This window comes from Rhinichthys klamathensis, unplaced genomic scaffold, assembly GCF_029890125.1.
Source record: "Rhinichthys klamathensis goyatoka isolate OS25496 unplaced genomic scaffold, OSU_Roscu_1.1 h1tg000391l_1, whole genome shotgun sequence".
Taxonomy (NCBI): Eukaryota; Metazoa; Chordata; class Actinopteri; order Cypriniformes; family Leuciscidae; genus Rhinichthys; species Rhinichthys klamathensis.
Window position 1 is genome coordinate 2402269 of NW_026606894.1, and position 23088 is coordinate 2425356.

At 39.5% G+C, this 23088-nt stretch overlaps 3 protein-coding genes across 3 annotated transcripts; 2 read left to right on the forward strand and 1 right to left on the reverse strand.

Moving 5' to 3' along the window:
* On the reverse strand, positions 1-8208 carry daw1 (dynein assembly factor with WDR repeat domains 1). The gene is made up of 13 exons (XM_056234181.1): positions 8157-8208; positions 7965-8037; positions 7459-7603; positions 5749-5807; positions 5540-5662; positions 5199-5298; positions 4140-4247; positions 3447-3553; positions 3253-3355; positions 1791-1905; positions 956-1032; positions 125-287; positions 1-35 (listed from the first exon to the last, which is right to left on the reverse strand). Exons 1-13 carry the CDS (start codon positions 8194-8196, stop codon positions 1-3), a joined length of 1248 nt encoding a protein of 415 aa, XP_056090156.1. The 5' UTR covers positions 8197-8208.
* A 567-nt stretch (positions 8209-8775) lies between these two features.
* Positions 8776-14414, forward strand: slc19a3b (solute carrier family 19 member 3b). Its single transcript, XM_056234178.1, has 5 exons — positions 8776-9104; positions 9712-10465; positions 12867-13059; positions 13425-13566; positions 14158-14414. The coding sequence occupies exons 1-5, from the start codon at positions 8958-8960 to the stop codon at positions 14350-14352; spliced, it is 1431 nt and encodes a 476-aa protein (XP_056090153.1). The 5' UTR covers positions 8776-8957; the 3' UTR covers positions 14353-14414.
* Positions 14415-15229: 815 nt separating this feature from the next.
* Positions 15230-19143, forward strand: irf2bp1 (interferon regulatory factor 2 binding protein 1). The gene is made up of 2 exons (XM_056234172.1): positions 15230-17393; positions 17808-19143. The coding sequence occupies exon 1, from the start codon at positions 15542-15544 to the stop codon at positions 17378-17380; it is 1839 nt and encodes a 612-aa protein (XP_056090147.1). The 5' UTR covers positions 15230-15541; the 3' UTR covers positions 17381-17393; positions 17808-19143.
* The last annotated feature ends 3945 nt before the right edge of the window (positions 19144-23088 follow it).

The following is a 23088-nucleotide window of genomic DNA, read 5'->3' on the forward strand; positions in this document are numbered from 1 at the left end:
TCAGTGCCAGATCCTGCAGGTGTTGTCTTTACTGCCTGTGGAAAGATTGACAGCAAGGCTTGAAATTACTGACGTATGACTACTTTTGTGCATGCATGAGTCCTACGCAGGTGCGTGTAATTGCCTGTAATGATGGTGTCTCCCTCATAGTTGAAAGCGCAGGAGAAGATCTCATCAGAATGTCCCTCCAGCACCTGCAAACACACTCCTGTGTTCACGCACCACACGCGAGCCGTCTTATCCACGCTCGCCGTCAAAACACGGCTCCCCTGCGGATTAAAACACACCTACGGAGAGGGAGAAAATAAGAAGCAAATTATATTTCTATATTATTCAGTCTCCTTTTGTTATGATAATGCATCAGGACGGCTCTTTATCATATTCCATCATGAAACAATTACTTTTTGTTTTGCATGTGAGAACATCCTATTTCAACGTGCAGGAGAAAAACATGAGGAGGAAGAAAGTGTCAGTCGGAAAGAAAGACAGCTGAACTTAATTTGACCTGTGTTGATATGACAGAGCAAGTGTGTATGTGCGTACTTGAGTTATCACCTTTGCACAGGAAATGGAAATATTCTGGTGATGATGATGACGGTCGGGAGGGGGGATGGAAAAGAAAGGAGCACGGATATTACGGCAAGATCGTTTAGGGATAGGCCAAAGAAAAGAAGAGCAGACAGATCAAGAGAGAGCAATAAGAAAGCAAGCGGTCGTATGAATATGCTGAGAAGATGACGAACGACAGGCAGGATGCGGGGATGAAGGCAAGAGGGCAGAACAGGTGGATATAAACAGGAAGAGACCTAGACAGGAAATAACAGGAATGGAAGGAAATGAGTGCCTTTGCAGATGAAGAAAGAGACTGAGTGAAGAGATTTGCGAAAAGCAGAGAGGATTATTGAGTCCGAAGCTCGAGTGACAGGGTGAGGATGGAGATGATGGGATTTCTTACCTTTGATATCTCTCCATTATGACCCTCTAATTGACACAAACTCTGGAACGTTACAGCGCTGAACACTCTTGATGTACCTGCACGCAAACACCACAGCAGTTATGTGTGAATGTCACGAAAACATGCCCAGCTCACAAAATCGGATTATCTTTAATAATCCGTTACGCTCAAATGTACACACAATAGGGTGTCCTCTAGGTGAAGAGAAGGGTAAAATAAATACTCCTAATTATATTTCAGTATTTCTGCTGTCGCCTGAAATGAGAACAAAGCGTCTATAACACAGCCATGGAAACATCTCAAACAAAATAGCCCAGTGACACAACTTACCCCAAATTAGGGGTAAACTGTGTCATGTAAGTGGTAAGTTGAATTATATGGTAATACATGAATGATTTACATTGTAAATTAACCTAAAAACCGATAAACAGACTTTTTCATAAACAGCCAGAAAAATAAGCCATTGAATATAGTGAAACTATAAAAATTATTCATAATATTAACAGTATTGGTAATAGTATTTCTGCATTAATTTGTATTAACCTGTATATTTAATGAGCCTTTTTTATAATTATGGTCACATCACAAATTATGGGGTGCCACAGTTTACTTGCTGACACATCTTACCCCACAATCCCCATATATTTTGTCTAAAGAAAATAAAGACTTGTTAAGGGCCCATTAAGATGTTTTGTGTACACATTCCCAGAAAAAGTAGTTCTCATTACTTAATTACTTTTCATTTTAGAGTAACATATATATATTTTTCACATATTCTAGGCGAGTTTTGTGAGACTGAATCAGGTTGTGATGTGTGGAGATGGAGATGTCTCACCATCAGCAGAGGCCGTAGCGATCAATTGACCAGTGTAGTTAAAACACACATCCAACACCTCATCGTTATGACCTAAGAGAGTAGCCAAACACTGACCGTTGTCTGCGTCCCACACCTACACACACAAACACACACAGAATCTGTTATATAACACACTAAAACCACATGATGACCAAAATAGCCTCACAAACACACTGTATACTCGTTTGGGTGAATTCCATAAGAAAGTGGGCATCGCTTTGCCCTGCTCACTCATCAAGTGTGAGTATTGTGAAGGGTGTAGTGTGTGTCCCACCCATAGTTCCCGTCAATGGAATCTGCACATTCTCTTAATTTGACACCGACATATACATACAGACATCTCAATGCTATTATTTAAAGGGGTCCTGTTATGCTTTGTTACATGTTCATCTTTCTTAAGTGTGTAATGTTGCTGTGTAAGCATGAAAAAGGTCTGAAAATTTACAAAGTCACTCCAAAGAGAGTTATTCTCTATATCAGTGCGCACTGTTTCTGAACTCCCTGAAACACCTCCATTGTAGTTTTAAGTTTTCTTTCGGGAACGAACACATCACAATATTCTTCATTTAAATAATTCCCGCCCAAGGCATACGCTAAATAAAGGGGCTAGGCCTGGTTGAGTTAGATAGAAGTGTGTTGAAACTCGCAGTTATGGTAAGGAGTGTGATTTTTCCGAAACACACTCAAAGAGGTTGACCAATCACAACACACTGGTCCAGCCGACCAATCAGAGCACATCGTGCTTTTCAGGAGGGGCTTCACAGAGGCAGGAACTAAATGTTACTGACAGACTGGGAAGAGAGGAGCTGCAATAATGTAAAATATGTGAAAATAATGTTTTTTTGAACATTCAAGCATGAAAACCTATTCTAGTAGAGACCAAAAACAAATCAAGACTTTGAAAAGGGGCGTAATAGGTTGGTTCCCATAAACTACAGACACACCAATTTAACTGACACTTTTAAAACTCTGCAAAACTGTGTATAAATGAGGAGGATTTTGTCTCACTATTTTTCAGAAAAATCAGACTGTGCTGAATAATTAAGAGCCCTCACACTTCTAGGACAGGCAATCAGAGCGAGAGAGTTACACAGACAGAAAAAGGAAAAGAAAAAGAGGTCACATCATGAAAAATAGAATTTTCCTTTATCTATTGAAATGAAAGTTGTGGTCGTGTAAACATAGTTTCAGAACTCAAAACTCAAAAAGGCACACGTCTTGTTCCAGAATTGTTGTGTTTTCAATTGTCAGAAACCTTGCTACATAAATATATAAAAACAAGCTAATAACAACCAAATTCATTTGATTTAGCATCTTGGTATCAAGCTGCTTTTGAGGCAGCCGTCAAACATTGGAAAGGGAAAAACTAAATAAAGAATTAAAAACTAAAACTTAATTTAAGAGGCTCTTTTACAGACTTAGAGTGAAGAGAAACAGAAACCTTGCATGTTTTATCCAGAGAGGCCGTGACGATGAGGGAACAGTCCCAGTTGAACTGAACACAACTGATCTCTCCACGGTGACCTGTGAGAACATGAACTTTCCTGGGAGAGACAGACAAAATAAAAAAAATGCCATTATGCTGTCTGAAAAGAGGTTAAAGCGTTAAACATGAACTGTGGTGTACACACTGACCCGCCAGACGGAACGTCCCACAGAATGGCAGTGTGGTCAAACGACCCTGTGACCAACCGATCGCCCGTTGTGTTGAAGGAGAGAGAGATGATCTCGGCGAAGTGACCCTGAGAAAGAGAAATGCTGTGAGTGGAGAGAGGAATAGAAAAGGCACCCTTTTTCACTTCAGCAAAGAAATATTATATTAATTTCCCCAATTCATCGGTAAGAACTCACGGGAGCTATTCATAATTTAGATTCATAGAGAAATAATTGGAGAGTTAAGAGGGGTAATTACACAGCACACACACACGCACACACACTGCTCTGCCATGTGCTGCGGAGAGGAAAAGACCTCCAAACGCTCCGTCTCATCCCTACATCCACATGTTTCTACACAGCTTCGGTTCAGAGCGACGCGCGTCGCGTGACGCATCTGTTTGCACTGTGTGTGCACGTTACGCTGCTGTGCGACTAAACAATGTGGAATGCTTGAAGAATCCCACAAATACCCGTAATGTAAGATTTGATGACAAATTAATTAATAAACATACGCATGGGTGAGTTTTCACTGATTGCTGGAGATCACTGCGAATTAAAGAGAAATGATTAAAAATCCCTTAGGAGAAGAGCAGATGAGGGGGAAATGATGAAGGAGGATAGGCGGCAACTTGTAAGATGAACAATACAGAAAAACAAGAGGATGATACGTACAGCCAATGTGGACACCTCTTCCCCGTTCCCAACATCCCATAATTTAGCCGTGGTGTCCATGCTGCCCGTAGCAACCAGGGTACTCTGAGGGTTAAAGGCCAGGCACACCTAATAGTTGACACACACACAAAATTAGAGAAAGTATTTCTGATTTATCGAACAAGTGGTGTTTGATCAATTCCAAAAGCATAATATACGTACACAGGGTTCTGCAACGTCTGGCATCCCAAGTCAAAACCCTCGACACAGTTTGTTCAACATACTTAAATTGGGGATCACCCTAGATAGATAGTCGGATATGTTGTCTAATGGATTGAAAGGCCTCGACCAATTTCACCAGCCATTTTAATTTGTTCAGTTAAAATATATAAAATAAACATGCTCTTTGCATTTGACCTTAAAAGTGGATTGGATCTTATTTTGGTCCACTTTAGTCTCATAACTTTCCATTTACACTGTTGTCTTTTGGAACCCATGCAGTTTAGGCCCCCTAAAGTTGTGGTGTTAGGTGTCCTGTCCTACTTAAAAAAAAAAAATAAGAAGAAGAAAATCTCATCATTTACTCACTCTCATGTCATTCCACTTTCTTTCTTCTGTGGAGTTTTTTAAACAATGTGGGTCACCAAACAGTTTTGGTTCCCATTGACTTCCACTTTATGGACAAAAAAATACAATGGAAGTTAATGGGAACAGAACATGCTTAGTTGCCAACATTCAGCAAAAAAACATAAAAGCATCATAAAAATACCTGATATAACTTGTACGCTATATTCCTATATTCCTCCAAAGCCTTTGTTGGAGAAAGACAATTAAATGGTTTAAATCTTCTTTAAGTTCACATACATTGAAATCTATCAAGACACGTCGTGCCAGGTTTGATGTTAAAATATCTCTGGAAGAAAGAAAGTCATACAGGTTTGGAACAACACGAGGATGAGTAAATGATGACAGAATGATCATTTTTAGGTGAAGTGTTCTCCAAACTGCTGAGACTAGTGTGAATGCAGGAAAACAGCGATGTTGGGTTTTAGGCAGAGGGAAGTGAGAATGCAGACGTACGATTTCTGCGGTGTGCCCTCTAAATGTGTAGAAACACTTCCCCGTTTCAGCACTCCACAATTTGCAGGTCTTGTCAAAGGAGCCTGTGGCAACCCTGTCTCTGAGAGAGAGAAAAGAGAGAGCGAGTGAGAAAGGGGACAGAGAGCAAGAGAGAAAAAAGGAAAAGGGCTCCTGTTATGACTCAAGGTGACAAATGGTCCCATTGTAAAAACAACACCAGTTACCCTGCAGTGCCCTAACCCTGCAGAAAGAGACTGAGAGGGCTATTCTCTACTTCACAGAGAGAAAAAAAAGAGATTAAGAGTAAGCCATGATCAAATGCGACACAGCGGTGCTGTTACCCATAAGGGTTGTTGAAGGCGATGGCATACACAACGTTCCTGTGACCCTCCAAAGTGTGCAGCTCCTCTCCGGATGCGGTGTCCCATATTTTACAAGTCCTGTCATAGCTTCCGGTTATAAAACTGCAAACAGACGGAAAGTGAGGGAGAGAGGCAGAATTAGAGGGAGAGAGGGGGGGCAGGCATGTGAGCACAGCTGATAAACTCACCTCGATCCTGATTTATTGAAGGCTACATTCGTCAGGGGCAAAATGTGAGCCTGAAGTGCCTGTAGACGAAAACAGAGAAGACGAATGCTTGGGGGGGGGGGAGCACTTAACCACATTAATTCATTTCAGATATATAAGCTTGACAGTGTAATTTCCAAACATAATTACTATGCCTTTGATCTACAAAAACAGCAGTTTTCCCTCTGCTGCCATCTTGTGGGTAATATCGATATAAGAGGTCTTGATCAGAGCAAATGTCTTCAGATAATCATTCAAATAAGCATGAGGTATGAGGTGGTATGTAATCACCAAAGGCCCAACACCAAATAATAACCTATTACAAAATTTGGTGCGATGTTCAATTCATGAAATCAGATAAACAAGGTGGAAAACTACCTGATCATTTCATCCTGATCATTTTTTTTCATGCTATCAGATAACAAGCTGGATAACGCTAAATAAGCGGTTAAATTACTGGAATGAAATTTAATGAAAAATCAGCTAAAATTATAATAAAAAAAGTTTGTTCCGTTTCTTTCATTACATTCTGCACACAAAATTTAATAAATGTATTAATAATAAATGTTTTTAATTTATGTTCTTTAACCGTTGTATTCCCCAACTGATATGAAATAACTTAATATTCCATAAATTAATAATAGTAATAGTTGACATTTATGACATTTAATTTTGAAGATTAAAGGGATACAGTAGTCCATCCAAAAATGAAAATCCTTCTCATTAATTACTCTCCCTCATGTCGTTCCAAACACCGTAAGACTTTCGTTCATCTTCGGAACACAAATGAAGATCATTTTGATGAAATCTGAGAGCTTTCTGTTCCTTCAAAATCTTTCTGACGCTTCAAAAAGTTCATAAAGAGATCATAAAACTAATCCATATGAATTGAGCAGTTTAGTCCAAATTTTCTGAAGAGACACGATCGCTTTATATGATGAACAGATTTATTTTAGGCTTTTATTCACATATAAACATGAATCAGTGAACATAAACAGAAGTTTATATGTTTATTTGGAATATTTATATGTAAATAAAAGCCTAAATTCAGATTTAGATTTCATCAAAAAGATCTTAATTTGTGTTCTGAAGATGATCGATAGTCTTACGGGTTTGGAACGACATGAGGGAGAGTAATTATTGACCGAACTACCCCTTTAGTTAATTAATTGAAGAAAAATGAATCACCAAATTTTCTAAAAACGAGCAGGAAGCTAAACAGAAGCATAAAATTATAATTTGTGCTTCTAAAAATAGGATAACACTTTATTTTACAGTTAGTATACTTGGTAATAACCATAAATTAGGCATGATTACATGCAACTAACACTAAAGCAAACCCCCATCCTTCCCTAACCCTATAGTACATGTAGTTAATTCAATCTACTCGGAACTTAAATTTATAATTACACTAAAATAAAGTGTAACCAAAAAAGTAATAGCAGTGTTATTAATAGTCCCTTTCAAAACCTGCCCCCTTTTGTCATAAAAATAAAATAGTAAAATCTAGCAAAACAATCTTCAAACAGTAATGCATCTAGTTAACGGAACACCTCCGGCCCACCAGGAACATCCCTCGGCCCACCCTGCATCTCAAAGCTGGAGCCGGGCCTGGAATCACAATATCTAAAGTAGATCGAATATGCTTGGCCTAAATATGTTGGAGCATGACTGGTCAGTATTTATTAGTACCCTGAAAAGGTAGAACTTGCGTTCATCCTTTTGGCCGACTTTCTCCTGTAGTTTGCAGAGCAGGACTTTCACCTGCTCAACACAGGATGAGGTGATGAGAGGCTCTGCGGCTCGAATGTCTGACAGCAGCTCATTCACATCAGTCCTACAGAAGGGAAAATACACACTTCTTTAGCACATAAAGTCAGTTATACTGGTAACACTTACAATAAGGTCATGTTAATGTTACTTTGTTAGAGTATTTAAACATCTTTGTTAACATTAGTAAACATAAACAATAATAAACATTGGTAGGTTCCAATTTTTAACTACATTAGTAACTTACATTAGTAATTCTAAAGCATTTATTAATCGTAGATAATGTTAATTTCAACAAAAACAAAAAACTTGTAGGCTTCTCTATTAATATTATTTAATTGACCTGAGCAAACATAAAATAACAATGAACAGTTGTATTTTTTAGTATTGAAATGTGTTATCACAACTAGTTTGATAATCATACTTACTCTGGAGTCAAGTTTAACAGATCGATGGATTTCGTCCTTAGCTTCCCCCCTTTCTCATAGTCGAGGAATATTCCTGCACAGCAACAAAACAAGCTTTCTTTTGTAAATGCGAGCTCTTCAATTAACCAGGTACTCAACAAAACTGTATGACGGGAATGGTATGCAATATAAAACTTTAAACGTGTATATTACCTGGTGGGTAGTATCGTATGTGTAGCCGTTTCAGTCTCATCGCGCCACTGAAGACGGTGCTGTCAACACACCGTTACTATGGTGACGAGACACATGTGCTGCGTACTGCGCATGCTCAAGGTCTGGTGATGATTCGTTTCTATCTGTACCTGTGTTATTCGAGCATTAATAAAAATAAATAAATAAGAATACGATATAAACACCACGTAAAATAATTACATTTACTTATGATATCAGGGGTGGGGGAAAAAATCTTATCATTTTACGTTTTCCAACTCATAGTAATGGAATACTGAAAATATTAGCCTACATAATTATTGACACACTGCAGATGACTCAATTGCCTAATCTATGAATTTTCCTGAATCTTACTAAGCTACTAAAACCTGGTCATATAGCCTACCTGTATTTTATTGTATTATTATTTATTTGAAACATGTTTTTTCTGCAATGTATAGGCTAATATAGGCCTATATTGAATTGAATCGGATATTATGGTTAAATGATAACAATGATAAATCATTAGTATTGGTTAAATGATTACAATGTTAAGTCATCAACGCTTTGTTTTGTCAACACACACACACACTATGTTCACACACCAACAATTAGGGCGTAGAAGCACAGATCAAAGTCTCCATCATAAATATGTTCAGTTACCAGCATTGCACAGGATCTTTTCGTGGGATTCAGGGACTGGACTTGGCTGGCTTTACACTGCACAGCAAAAACACAAACCAACCGTTCCTAGACCTAAAAGGAGAGACATAATCTTGTGGCAGTGAACACAGGGAGATAAGAATGAATTTCTGGAGGAAAATGAAGAGGTCAGACTGGGTCTTCCCGACTGCTTTACTCTCTCTTTATGGTTTCTTTGCCAACTGCAGACCGGCAGAGCCTTTCCTTACACCTTACTTAGTGGGACCCAAAAACATCTCAGAGGAAGTGGTGAGGATTGATTTGTTTAAATTTTTTTATTGGCTTAGAGATTGTTTAAGGGCTCAGACATATCACAATAGACTGTAAAGTATGGGCCAATATTGTGTTAATTAATATGAAGGAATTTTCCACATTGATTTATCACAGTCGTTTCACTCACATTTCAAATTACGCATTGCATTGTGCTATAGGGTTGAGGGTCAGTAAACTTAACAGAAAAGGTATCATTTTTTGCTAGGACATTCTCAAGGATTTTTTTTTTTTAACAGTGAACAGTGAGAAACAAACACACACAGCTCAATTTCCAATTTAGTATTGCAAACACTCCCAGTACAATAGAAATGATGAAGGATGACTGTATTGATTGGATTTTGTAAGGTTGATGTATAGGGGCTCTTAAAAACAGATTTCCTTGCCCAAACCATTTTCAGATATGGCGTAATAATCACAATAATCATCTATTAAAAATATCAGCAGCTCGAAATTAAGCTAAAACAGTATGATTATTGCATTTATGACTATGCCTCACTCATACAAGTGCAGTTTTATCTTAATAATGTCTGTTACGTAATTTAACTCAAATGACCAAAAAACTATCTTCTTTCCTCTCATCTAGGTAACAAACTACCTGTTTCCTATCTGGACATACTCATATCTGGCAGTGCTCTGCCCAGTCTTCCTACTGACAGATTTGCTTAGATACAAACCTTTAATTGTAGTTCAAGGCCTTTTTCTTGTCATAAATTATATACTTCTGTGTTTTGCTAACAGCTTGACCGCTCTGACCTACCTACAGTTCAACTTTGCAATGGTCACCTCCACCGAAGTGGCCTATTTTTCATATATCTACAGCGTCATACCTCCTGAGCGCTACCAACGAGCCACGGGGTACGTCCGCAGCGCCATGTTGACTGGCTATACCTTTGGAGCCACATTAGGCCAGCTGTTAATATCATTAGCTGGCACAAGCTACTTCCATATAAACACTATAACTCTAGGTCTAATGGCAGTGGCTTTCTGTGTTTCTTTGGTCCTGCCAATGCCTCAAAATGGAATGTTTTTTAAGAAGAAGGTGGATGTGTCTACGGAGACACTGAACGAGGTTGGAGGAACGGATTTAGCAAAGGAGGCTACAGGAAGATGCTGTGCTTGGGGAAACATTATTAAAACTTCCGGAAAACAAATGTGGAAGAGTCTCAAAGAAACCTACTCCTCCAGAAGTGTGGTGCAGTGGTCCCTCTGGTGGGCTCTGGCCACCGCTGGATATGGACAGGTCTTCAACTACGTCCAGCTGATGTGGGACCACATTGAGCCCTCCAGCACTGCCTCTGTGTATAACGGGGGAGTGGAGGCCGTCTGCACACTTGTAGGTGAGGCATTTCGTGGAATACTTTAGTGAGGGTTTCTGATTAGACTCTGAACTCAAAGATTGTATTTACCATAAACACTATCAAATGTAATAAAGCCATTATCTTTAAAGTAAATATATCAGAATATGCCTATAGCCCAGAGGTTCCCAAACTTTTAGATCTCCCTGAGATTTTAAGTTAATATTTCAATAATGTATTGACACATTTGCATGGTCATGGTTCTCTGATGTTGATCAATTATCAAATAAGATATAAAATATCTTACCACTTTTAGTGGGCTGCGTATTTCTTTCTTCTTCTTTTTTTAGGGCTGCACAGATTATTATTATTATATTGTTTTAACTCTAATTTTAAAATTGTTATTGTAATCAAAATTATTCAACCCCCATTGCAAATCAGGTTTATTGGCCAAATTTACAGACTTTCAGCTGTTTGCAGTGAACAAATCAAACAAAAGTAATTGAAATAGCTCAACACAACAAATGTTTCTAGTGGTTTCCAAAAATTCTACTGAAAATGCAACTTTTAGTGACTCCTGCAGTCTCAAAATTATTCATATAAACATTTATTGTGTTGAACAGCTGAAAGTCTGTATATTTTTCCAATAAATCTGATTTGCAATGGGGGAATAATAATTTTGATTACAACATAATCAAAGTCCTCCTGAATATTTGATAATTATCGATATTATTTTACTTCACACTGCAAATTACAATACTAATATTTATGTAGGCTATTAAAATATCTGCTTTCAAACATTTAAATTTGTATTTTGTCAGAATACTGGTGAAATGCTGTAAACTTCTTTATCCACAAAAAAAATGGAAACTGTGTAAATGTGTAAATAAAGTGAACCTATAGTGCACAACTCTAGAAACACTGTAAAATGCACACGTGTAACATATTGCTGCTCTTCACTCTGAAACACGCAGCACAACAGATGCTTATTTAATTAAAGGTAGGGTAGGCAATTTCAGAACGGCTAGCATTAGCAAGCTAGCTTTGAAAGCATTAGATCCCACCCTCCCTTCAGAGCGTCTCCAAAGCCACGCCTCCTCCAAAACACATGATCTCTCACAGCAGAGTCTGCAAAGCGTCACGAGAGACGGCGTTAAATTACCTCATGTCTCAAAGCACATAACATTACTATAATAATGAACATAAACATCTTGACTTGCACCAACTGACTGATGCAGATTCATTTCAGCATTGATAGTGCTGCCAGAGAAATGCATAAATCTGAGTCTGAGGACGTGAACAGCTCCGGGTAGAACGTCACGGGTTGTCATCTCGTAATTATGGTTATTACAACATGGCGTGAACGCAGCATAAGCTTGTTGTTTTGGTTCAGGAGGAACTCTGCATAGCCTTATGGAACGCACGTGTGATGGCTGTGCGAGAGGGTTTTCAGGCAAGTAAGACATCCAACGCATTCTCATCCCAAGGCGTCATATACTGACGCTTTTGCCAAAGCGTCTACATCCGACGCACATGGCACCCTTTAGCGTCAATATAACATATAACTTCGGTTATGGGTAGGTATAGGTCTGGGGTAGTGTTAGGGTTAGACCACTAGGAGGCGCCATATATCTGCGTCTCATTTTGACGCTAAATGGTGCCATGTGCGTTGGATATAGACGCTTTGGCAAAAGCGTCAGTATATGACGCCTTGGGATGAGAACGGGCTGAGACATCCCATCATTGCATTCGGACCAAATGCATTAATTGGACAAACATTTTTTGGTCCTGAGACTTCCACAGAAGATATATGTGAATTGTTCAATATTTAGACCACTTATAGAAGTTAGTGAATAGAGTTTCAACCAGTATAACAAAAAGTGTTTATAAAAAACATTGCCTAGAGCCTAGCTTTAAATCACAGCCTTTGATTTAATAATCGCGCTGTGCTAAAATATTAGTTTTGTTTCAATTTATTCTGCAGCTATATTTATATATATTAATTTTTACATTCGATAGAAATATTAGCTTTTCATCAACTGAACCCCCTGCAGTTCCCTCATATGTGTGAACTATTGGGAAACCATGAGCAATATCCGCAAACCATACATTGAATCATCATATGCGTTGAGCAGAAGCCTTCTACCGCTTAATTGTTATGCAGATTGCATAGGAATTCAGCAGCCCGGTTTGTGTTGGGAAGATAATTTAAGCAACAGTAGGGGTTTAGTCACTTTAATTGCAGCAGAAAAGAATGTCTCTCAGTTTTGATGTCTTGACAAGAACATTCAAACAAAGGCAACAGAAAGTAGTGCTGAGTACCATACAGAATAAAAATGAGTCTAAATGCATTTCTCAGATTTAATTGTTGTCTTCCGTTGTGCCTCTTCTTTGTTCCCAGATTTGGCATTATTGTGAGTGATGTTGTGACTGTTGCTTCCAGGTGCAGCCGCAGCGTTCTCCGTGGGTTATATCAGAGTCCAGTGGGGGGTGTGGGGCGAGCTCTCTCTGGGGGGTTTCTCTGCCATCGGTGCAGGGTGTGTCTTTCTCATGGGCTTCACTGATAATATCTGGCTGTGTTACGCAGGCTACGCTGTCTTCAAAGCGTCATACATGTTCCTCATCACAATCACAATGTAAGTTAGTCAGTACACAATAAGTGTATATATATATATATATATATATATATATATATATTATGTATGTCTTAATTATATTATATATTTTTAATTAGTTTAATATATATTTATATATATAAAATTAAACTCATTTAAAAATATAATTAACACACATATCTTGATAACGTGTTTTTACATTATACTTTAACTCATCAAAATAAGTTAAGCCAGTTACTATACTACAAGTCAGTTTAATATAATTTGTTATAAGTTGAAATTGCTTATACAGCCGAGTTGATTGTACTTTAAAAAATCAAAACTAAAGTTGGTTTGTTTTCTCCTTGACTAACTTGTACGTCCTTCTCTTTTCCCCCTTTTGGAAGGTTTCAGATCGCACTTAACCTCTCTATGGAATGTTATGCTTTAACTTTTGGCATTAACACTTTTGTTGCTCTTACACTTCAAACTATACTTACTGCTGTTGTGGTGGACAATTCAGCCCTGGGACTGGACATCACAACACAGGTATTAGCTCTCACTACATGGAACTGTTAGTGCCTGTAAAGCCTAATATAAGAAATAATAGTCATATTTGTTTCCCCTTGAAAACAAACTGTTTATTGAACCTGTAGACATAATATAAAAAAATATAAAAACCTGATGTTTCATATTTGATACTCATTTTTTAACATGATTTTTCTATAATAAAAAAAAATGTAATAATAATGCTGTATGCCTGATCAGGTATACCTAAGTTTCTTCAGTCCAGTAATCATCTTGAAATAGCCTATTACTAATAATATACAAGTTATTCTTACGTTTACTTAATAAAAATCAGTAGACCTATACATTTCACAGCAAAAAATACACATGACCCACAACCTTTTACTTGCTAGAAAACTATAAACTATCAATCAGACGACAGAAGGCATGTAGTAGATTGCATGTAGAACAGGTTTTTCAGCAAAGCTGATCATTCAGAGGCCTTAGAAATTAATGTATAAAATATGAAAACAGTAGGATTTATAGGGTTAAAAGATTTTCATGAGAGGAAAAGATTAACCATGCATGGTTTGAATGTTTGTATAAACCTGCATTGTGGCCCTTCTTTTACAGTTTCTTGTATATGGAGGTTACTACAGCACCATCTCTGTGCTCTTCCTCATGCAAGGCTTGTACACAGTGTGTAAGCATTACTGTAACTCTGCAGCAACAAACACAAGCCGGCCGCCTTCTGCCATTCTGGAGGAGAAATATAAGGATCTTGATCCACAGACAACACAAAATAAGAATGAACATTCAACACTATAACTTCACGCACAAAAAGAAAGCTACAATGTTTTTTTTTTTTTTAATAAATCACAAGCCCACTGCCTTTTTTGCCTTTCTTTTAATGTTGTTATTATCCTGGAGAGGATATTATTGTGTATTGTATAATATGTATAATTATTTATTCAACCAGTATATTTGCATATAGACTGTTCAGTCATTTCCTGTTTATAATTTAAAAAGAAGTGATACAGTTTGCGCGCAGCAAATATTAATCAACTCTAAAAAATAAAATAAGCTTGTTTAGACGACTTTCATGCAAAAAAAAAAGGCGTTTCAAACATGGTACCGTTATGCTTTAGAAATCAAAAGTTTGTAAATCATCTTATAAACAGAATCAAATAGTTAAACCAGTAAACAACAGAAGATCCGCGCTCACTACAGAAACATGGAACGTCATTTCTGTAATATAACACCGGAAGTTTTTGAAACACGTCATTGGGAATAGCGGACGTGACGTTAACCATTTGTAAACTGGGAATTGCAGTCGAATAATCTTTTTGCAAGAAGAACATATTGTAATTATTCACATTTATCTATATTGCTAGAGTGGTAACTTTTTATTTGACTAAGCAATGCTCATTACAATGATGTTTCCATAACCCCCAAACAACGAACTATACAATATGTCATTGTAGTTCGAGATAAATCTAATACAATAAATTATAAAAAAAATATATTCTAAATAAATAAAAACAAATTGAGAAAATAATGATACAATAAATACATACAAGTTATTTTTCGCAATAAATATAATTAAATAAATTGTTTTACATATAAAGTGAGCCTAACAATAAAAAGATGATGTGATGACTGATGCTTCTCTTCCATAAATATCTTGGGGCTTTATTTAAAAAAAAAAATAATAAAGAGGTTCCTTCAGGCAAAAGCACTACGAGTGAAGCGCGCGTTCAGCTGTTCAAAACTACACTTCCCAGAATTCAACGGCTCAGAGTTGCGTAACTTTCGGAACGTCTTCCAGGAGAAACTCTGCGGCCCAGGCGACTTGGCAGAAACATCAAACACCTCGATTCTGAATGACACAAAATCCGACGCAGTTGTATATAGTCGTCCGTAACAAGGAAACCGTCGACCGCAGACGCTCGGAGGCTGACTGTGAAAAGGATTCAGGGTGGATTTGAGAACGCAAGATCGCGAGGGCCTATCAAATATGTCCTCTTCCTCGCAGGCATCTTCCAGGCGGCAATGGTGCTACCTTTGCGACCTGCCAAAGATGCCCTGGGCCATGATTTGGGACTTCAGCGAGGCCGTGTGCAGAGGCTGTGTGAACTACGAGGGCGCGGACAGAATCGAGTTGCTCATCGACACGGCGCGGCAGCTCAAGCGAACACACGTGATGCAGGACGGCAGATCTCCGGGTCCGCAGCCCGCCGGTAAACACGGTCCCGCTGGCAAGGAGGGTCCTATGGAGACCGGTAGACCGCCCTCCGAGCGATATGAGCGGGGAAGGGGAGATTATGTGTCCGGCAGGCTGCCCAACGGGCTGCCTAGACTGGAGGATGGTGGTCCGCCTGAGGTTAGTAGGCAGAGTCCTACTGCCAGGAGGACTTTGGTGGGGGCTGTGCCACCCAGTTTAATGGCGCAGGGGCTTGTCGGAGCCCCTCATGGTCTGCTGACCGCCATGCCTGGTCTGAATGCCCGAACCGGTGGCGCCCCCTTGACCATTTCTGCTCCCATGTTGAACGAGATCAGTAAAAGACAAGCCCTGGGCATGGGGATGAACGTGGGTGTGGCGTCTTTCATGAGCCCTGAGTTTGAAAGGGAGCTTAAGGAGAAGCAGAGGAACGCTGAAGCCCTCACCGAGCTCTCCGAAAGCGTGAGGAACCGCACGGACGAATGGCCCGGACGCCCCAAACACATGCGCGACGCCCTGCACACCCTATCTAGCTGCACCCCGTTTAATGTCCGCTTTAAGAAGGACCACGGCCTGGTGGGGAGGGTGTTCGCGTTCGACGCCAAGGTGATGGTTGAGTTTGAGCTGAAGGTTTTCGTCGAGTACCCGTGCGGGTCAGGTAACGTGTTCTCCAGCGTGTTAGCGCTAGTCAAGCAGATGTTTCACGACTCTCAGAAAGACACTGGCAAGGTCATTAACTCGGGCTACAAGTACGTGGAGTATGAGAAAAGGCATGGCACCGGCGACTGGCGTCTCCTGTCAGAGCTTCTCAGCGACGCGGTGCGGGCGTTCAAAGACGCGCCAGCCCCGGACGCCCTCCCGCAGTCGTACCTGGACGCCAGCTGCTCCATGTTGCCCACCGCGCTCTGCCACATCGGCCGTCCCGCGCAGCCGAGAGTACGCCGACGCAAAGCCTCGCCCGAGCCGGAAGCCACCGAGAGGATGACCTCAGAGGAAATCCGCCAGCACTGGTCCCTCGTGTACCCTGGCATTCCCGGCCACATGCCCGCTGCATCGCTAGCCAGCGCAGGACAGCCTCCAGAGGCCCACAGTAGCGACCCTTCGCCCATCACTGCTCTCATGAGTGTGGCTGACAACGTTGGCACTGCCACCCTGAAAGATGCTCCGGGCAGCAGCGGAAGCCACTCCGCCAACGCAGGCCGGCAGAACAGCACCAGTCCTTCACCCGCTGGCGGTCAGCGGCGGCTAGCGTCACGCAACGGGGAACCGTCGGCTGGCAGTAGCTCAGGAGGGCCGACCACGACCGTCACCATCCCCCTCGCGGACCAGAGCGCTGTTATGGGAGCTGAAGGCTCAGGAGGAGCCGGAGGCGGAGCCCCTCTCTGCTGTACCATCTGCCACGAGCGCCTGGAGGACACACACTTCGTCCAGTGTCCATCGGTGCCCGGGCACAAGTTCTGCTTCCCCTGCACCCGAGACTTCATCCGCAGACAGGGCTCGGGGAGCGAGGTGTACTGCCCCAGTGGGGAGAAGTGCCCTCTCGTGGGCTCCAACGTGCCCTGGGCCTTCATGCAAGGCGAGATCTCCACCATCCTGGCAGGTGATGTGAAGGTGAAGAAGGAAAGAGACCCCTAATGGCCAGCAGCAGGTTAGATAACGTGCATAATAATGCTTTAATTCCAAAAAGACACATCAAAAGTGACAGTTAAAACATTTATAATGTTGCAGAAGATTTCTCTTTCAAATGAATGTAAAAGAAAACTTTCTATACATCAAAGAATCCTGAAAAAAAAAGGTTTCCACAAGATAATAATAAATGTTTCTTGAGCAGTAAATCAGCACATTAGAATGATTTCTGAAGGATCATGTGACACTGATACTGAAAATCCAGCTTTGCATCACAGGAATAAATTACAATATATTTGACAATAGAAAACGTCATGATATTAGTGTTTTAAAAACATTGCGTTTCACCATCCCCAAACTTTTGAGTGCATGTGTGTATTATCTATACTATAAATAACGTGAAATGTTAACATGTATATGTATGCCTCCCCAACAGAAGCAAAGCTCACTCTGAGGGAGCTGCGATCCTGAGCCCTAAAGATGGCGGCTGTGATCGAGTGGCCCACAGCTCTGGAGAGACGACTGCTGGTGGGCAGATCCTCTTCCTCCATCTCCCCCTCTTGCCCTCCTCCGTTTCCTCCCCTTCACCGACTCTCTTTCGGCCAAGACCGAGGAGAACACAGCCATTTCTCTCTTTAGAGATGCCCATGTATTAATCCCTCCAGCACTTATTTCAGACTCTTAGATTTGTCGGCCCCTGTCAATTCCAGAACTTCCAGTCCTGCAAAGTGAAACCAGGTTCACGTACCGTGTGGTATTTACTATGAGAAGAAACACATTTCACAGATCCGGTGGGGTGAACAGTGATTTCCCAGAATGTGCTCCAAACCACCTGACAGATGCAGATTGTACAGCGGGAAGCATGTTTGCTAAGGTGACTTCCTTCACAATCACAGAACTGCACCGACTTCAGGCCCACTCTTGTGTTTGCTGTTGTATATGCTGCATAAAATAGTCCAGGAATATTACTAAGTGCTAAAAGCCCTTCCTTCAAATCGCTTCTTGATACGGCATGTATAATAGATATCTTTATGTTTTTTACTCCGTGTAGATTGTTACCAGAATTATCCCTTTCGATGGTTATAGATGTGCAATCTCTAGATTTGATACTATGTTGCTTTATGTACCACTAAGTCTTTGAATGAATAGAAAACCAAAGATAGACATGCTGAATATTGTCGTATCATATGATGCTATAACATATTTTTGTGGCTTTCGTCAGATTACACGGACAGATATGGGGAATGTTTTACATTGGAAACTTCTATTGAACCCTTTATGGGTAGACACACGATAGATTTTTATTACGAGTAAGCAGATCGCTATATTTTCTATTGTAACCCATTGGCTTTTAAACCCTTGGAGGCGATGACTAGTTTAATATTACGACAACAGAGCCACTCTGTGTTTTTTTTTTTATAAGTACGTGTTGTTGTTTTTTTTTCGTTTTTACATGTAAAAGGCATACTTTATGACAATTGTTTTAATGTAAGCGATGAAAGATTTGGAAGAGCCGGCGTATATTAGACGGGTAGTCCAATAAACGGTGACCCCCAAACATATTTTGGACTCTTCCAGATCTTTTTGGGCCCATGTAGGTTCGGTTCTTCACATTGTTTTGACAAATCTTCAGTCTTGTTTTATGACATTTGAAAAAATATATGACTAAATATATAAATGCACAAAGTAGTGTTCTGTAAGACCTCTTGTTTAATCGGCTTTTATGTTACAGCTTAAATTGTATTTAAATTAAAAGATTGACTTTTCACAAACTCTCAGAGACTGTTGTTTTGTTTTGTTTTTAGTGATGCAAGTTTTGGCAGAAGTCTGCAGATAATGCTAAGCGTTGACCCTGAAATTTGCTTGGAGATTACAGTGTTTATACTATTCAACATTCCCAATTTTTTTAATTGGTGGTATACAGCACTTCAATATAGTTCATAGTTGTTTTTAAACATCTGAATATGTCTATTATAGCTAAATGTTTTTTGTCATGAACATTGTTCAGCTCAAGTTTCTTTATTCTAGACTAAAACTGTGCCTTGAAAGTGAGAACGTTAGCTGAAGGAGCTGATTTAACTCTTCAAACGACTTCCACTGATGTAATATTATTTCCTTTTTTTGACTTGAATTACAGTTTTAGGTTAACTGGCTAATCATTTTTACAGCATAGCAACCTTGGGAAACTACACAGTGCGGTGTGGAAACGGTGTGACCCAATAAAAGGTGGACTTTGAATCGATCGTTATGAAAGTGTGATTGTGTGGGTTGTTTTTATACCTACTGGAGATTCAGAAACTGTTCAAGGTTGGAACATGTGTGCTTTCTTACAGTCCGCTTATCTGCTGTGTTTGTGTGGGGAAAGGACATGATTTCAAACGTCACAGATCTATTTACAGCATTTTCGGACATACGTGATGTTTTTGTTGGCTGTTAAACCAGGTCACTTTGAATGTTAGCAAACCTCTGACCCACCGCAAAATACAGGTAATTGTCAATTTGCTTGAAGGCAGGGTTAGCTAAAGTGTGACCAACATTTTTCTTACTTGAAATAAATGCTTATATGCTTAAAAAAATGTAAAGGAAAACTTGCCAAGGAAACATCTCATTTTCATTTAGTTTATTTTGATGTAGTCAAATAACTAGCCAAAACTTGAGTATAAACTATAGCCTATAGACATGTTAAAAAATAAAACGTTTTTTTTTTAATAATAATAAAAAATAAAGCGTTGAATAATAGCTAATTAAAACGTAAAATATAACAATAAAACTATAATAGGATCGCAATGATTCTACATGAACACAGAAGTCTCAAGGTTTTGTCATGGTCCCTCTTTGCTGTAGTGTTTAGCTTTGTCCAGCAGATGGAAACATTCTCCTAACACACTGCAACAGAATGAGAACTGTATCGGGGTGTGTAGTAAACACGGTCTAGTAAACGCTTGATTCAGTTGATAAGCGGTGGAAGGAAATGTGAAACAAAAAGTAGCCTATTTAGTGTTCTGTAAGTGACATTACACCTCATGGGACTAAAATAATAAAAAACACAATAGGGACATTGGTTTAAACTTCAAAACAATAACATTTCTAACTTTTTCATGCATTTTGCAAAGTGTAAAACCTAAAAAGAACGTTCTGTGTAATTCTACAGATTCGAATAGAATATGCAGCCTCAGCAAAATGATTGGCAAACCATTGTCCTTACAAAAAAAGAATAAGTATAGGATGATTGTATTATAGGACGCATCAGTTTTATTATAGATTGCATAGTATACTGATAGTTTACTAGTCAAATACTTGTAGCAATTTTTTTAGTTTATGAAAGTAGCCTACATCTTGAAGTATACTCTCAGTAAACTACTAGTTTTTTTATACTGCACGCACTTGTAGTGTAGGTTTTATTTAAGTGAACTTAACATTATTAGCTTACTAAACACACACGCGCACACACACACACTCATATATATATATATATATATAATGTGTCTCACAAAAGTAAGTACACCCCTCACATTTCAGCAAATATTTTAGTATATCTTCTCAAGGGACAATACTATAGAAAAGAAACTTAGATATATTTTAGAGTAGTCAATGTGCTGCTTGTATAGCAGTATATATTTACTGTCCTCTGAAAATAACTCAACATACAGCCATTATTGTCAAAATAGCTGGGTGAGTACACCCTAAGTCAAAACTGTGTCCAAAGTGTCAATATTTTGTGTGAGCAGTGCACCATTGTTATCTGGCACTGCTTTATAGGCATGGAGATCACCGGATCTGCACAGGTTGTTGCTGGGATCCTCTTCCACTCCATAATGACATCACGGAGCTGCTGGATGTTAGACACATGGCGCCTCTCCACCTTCCGCTTGAGGATCACCACAGGTGCTCAACAGGGTTCAGGTCTGGAGACATACTTGGCCACTCCATCACCTTCACCTTCACCTTCCTCTGCAAGGCGGTGTGTTTAGGGTCGTTATCATGCCGTTCGGCACAGTTTCTGAAGGGAGGGCATCATGTTCTGCTTCAGAATGTCGCAGTACATGTTGGAATCCATGTTTCCCTCAATGAAGCACAGCTCCCCAGTACCAGTGCACTCGTGCAGCCCCAGACCATGATGCTCCCACCACCATGCTCAACTGTCATGACATAATTTTCTTGGTACTCCTCACCAGGGCATCTCCACACATGCTGGACACCATCTGAGCCACACAAGTTCATCTTAGTCTCATCAGGCCACAGGACATGGTTCCGGTAATTCATGCTCTTGGACAGGTTGCTTTCAGCAAACCGTTTGGGGGCTTTCTTGTGAGCCGGCTTCAGAAGACGTCCCCTTCTGGGACGACGGCCATGCAAACTTGTTGCAGTGTGCGACGTATGGTCTGAGCACTGACAAGCTGACCTTCCTCTTCTGCAACCTCTAAAGCAATGCTGGCAGGACTCATGCGTCTGTTTATGAAGTCAGCTTCTGCACCTGACTCAACTTCTACTTAGTTACGAGTGGATCAAGTCTTGTATGACCCTGGCCTGTACTGTCTTCGGATAGCCTAGGCCATCTGTGGAGAGCAACAATTCTAATTCTCAAATCCTTCGACAGTTCTTTGCCATGAGATGAACATCCAGAGGTCAGTATGAGAGAATTGTATACTCAAAGCACAAATTTTAACTGCTCTAATACAAGATACACAAATTTGTATGGTCCTGTCAAGCAGACAAAAACATTAACATGAGGACATGTGGCTTTGCTTGGTTAAATGACCTACAGAAGATTTGTTGCCAGCTATTTTGACAATAATGGCTGTATGTTGAGTTATTTTCAGAGGACAGTAAATATAGTATATACTGCTATACAAGCAGCACATTGACTACTCTAAAATATATGCAATTTTTATTTCCATAGTATTGTCCATTGAGAAGATATACTAAAATAATTGCTGAAATGTGAAGGGTGTACTCACTTTTGTGAAATATTGTATATATATATATGTGTGTGTGTGTGTGTGTGTGTGTGTGTGTGTGCGTGTGCAAAAGTACTTTGTTCCTATTTGGGTAGGGCCTATTCATTTTTACACTTTAAATATACCTTTAACTGTACTTTAAGTATTTGAAGTAAATTTCTATGTAGGCCTACACTACTTTCACATAATTTCACATAAAATTCACATAGCCTACTCAGAATTAGGAATATATTCTTTAGAAATCAATATTTTCAAACAATGTAAGTTTATAAGACAGTATGTAAATCAAAAGAGTAAACAACACACCTCCACTTAGAATAATTACTTTAAAGTACATCTCGATCAAAAGAATGTGTACAAGTAGGCCTGTAGGCCAAATGTAGGCTACTTAGACGTTTCTGTCAGGATAAGTCAAGTAGGCCTGTACTGTATTTTTAGGCTATATTTCGGAGTAATATAGGCTACATTAAAAAGTTGACTGAACAAATAGGCTAGGCCTACTTATTTTTAGTTTATTCACACTTGAATAAACTTTTTGTAAGGGTGGTCAGTGGATTTTTTTTATTTCAGAAAAAAACGATTGTTCAGTCTTCTGAATATTAGTCACATAAAAGACCCCCCCCCCCCCAACACCAGTGTCAGAAAAGTTGAGCAATTTTACTTAATTTTATAACGTTGATATTTACGCTTTCATTTCTACACGCTTTAATTGAGTTCTAATATAGAATTTACTTCGTTTTTTTTATTATTACTAACCTT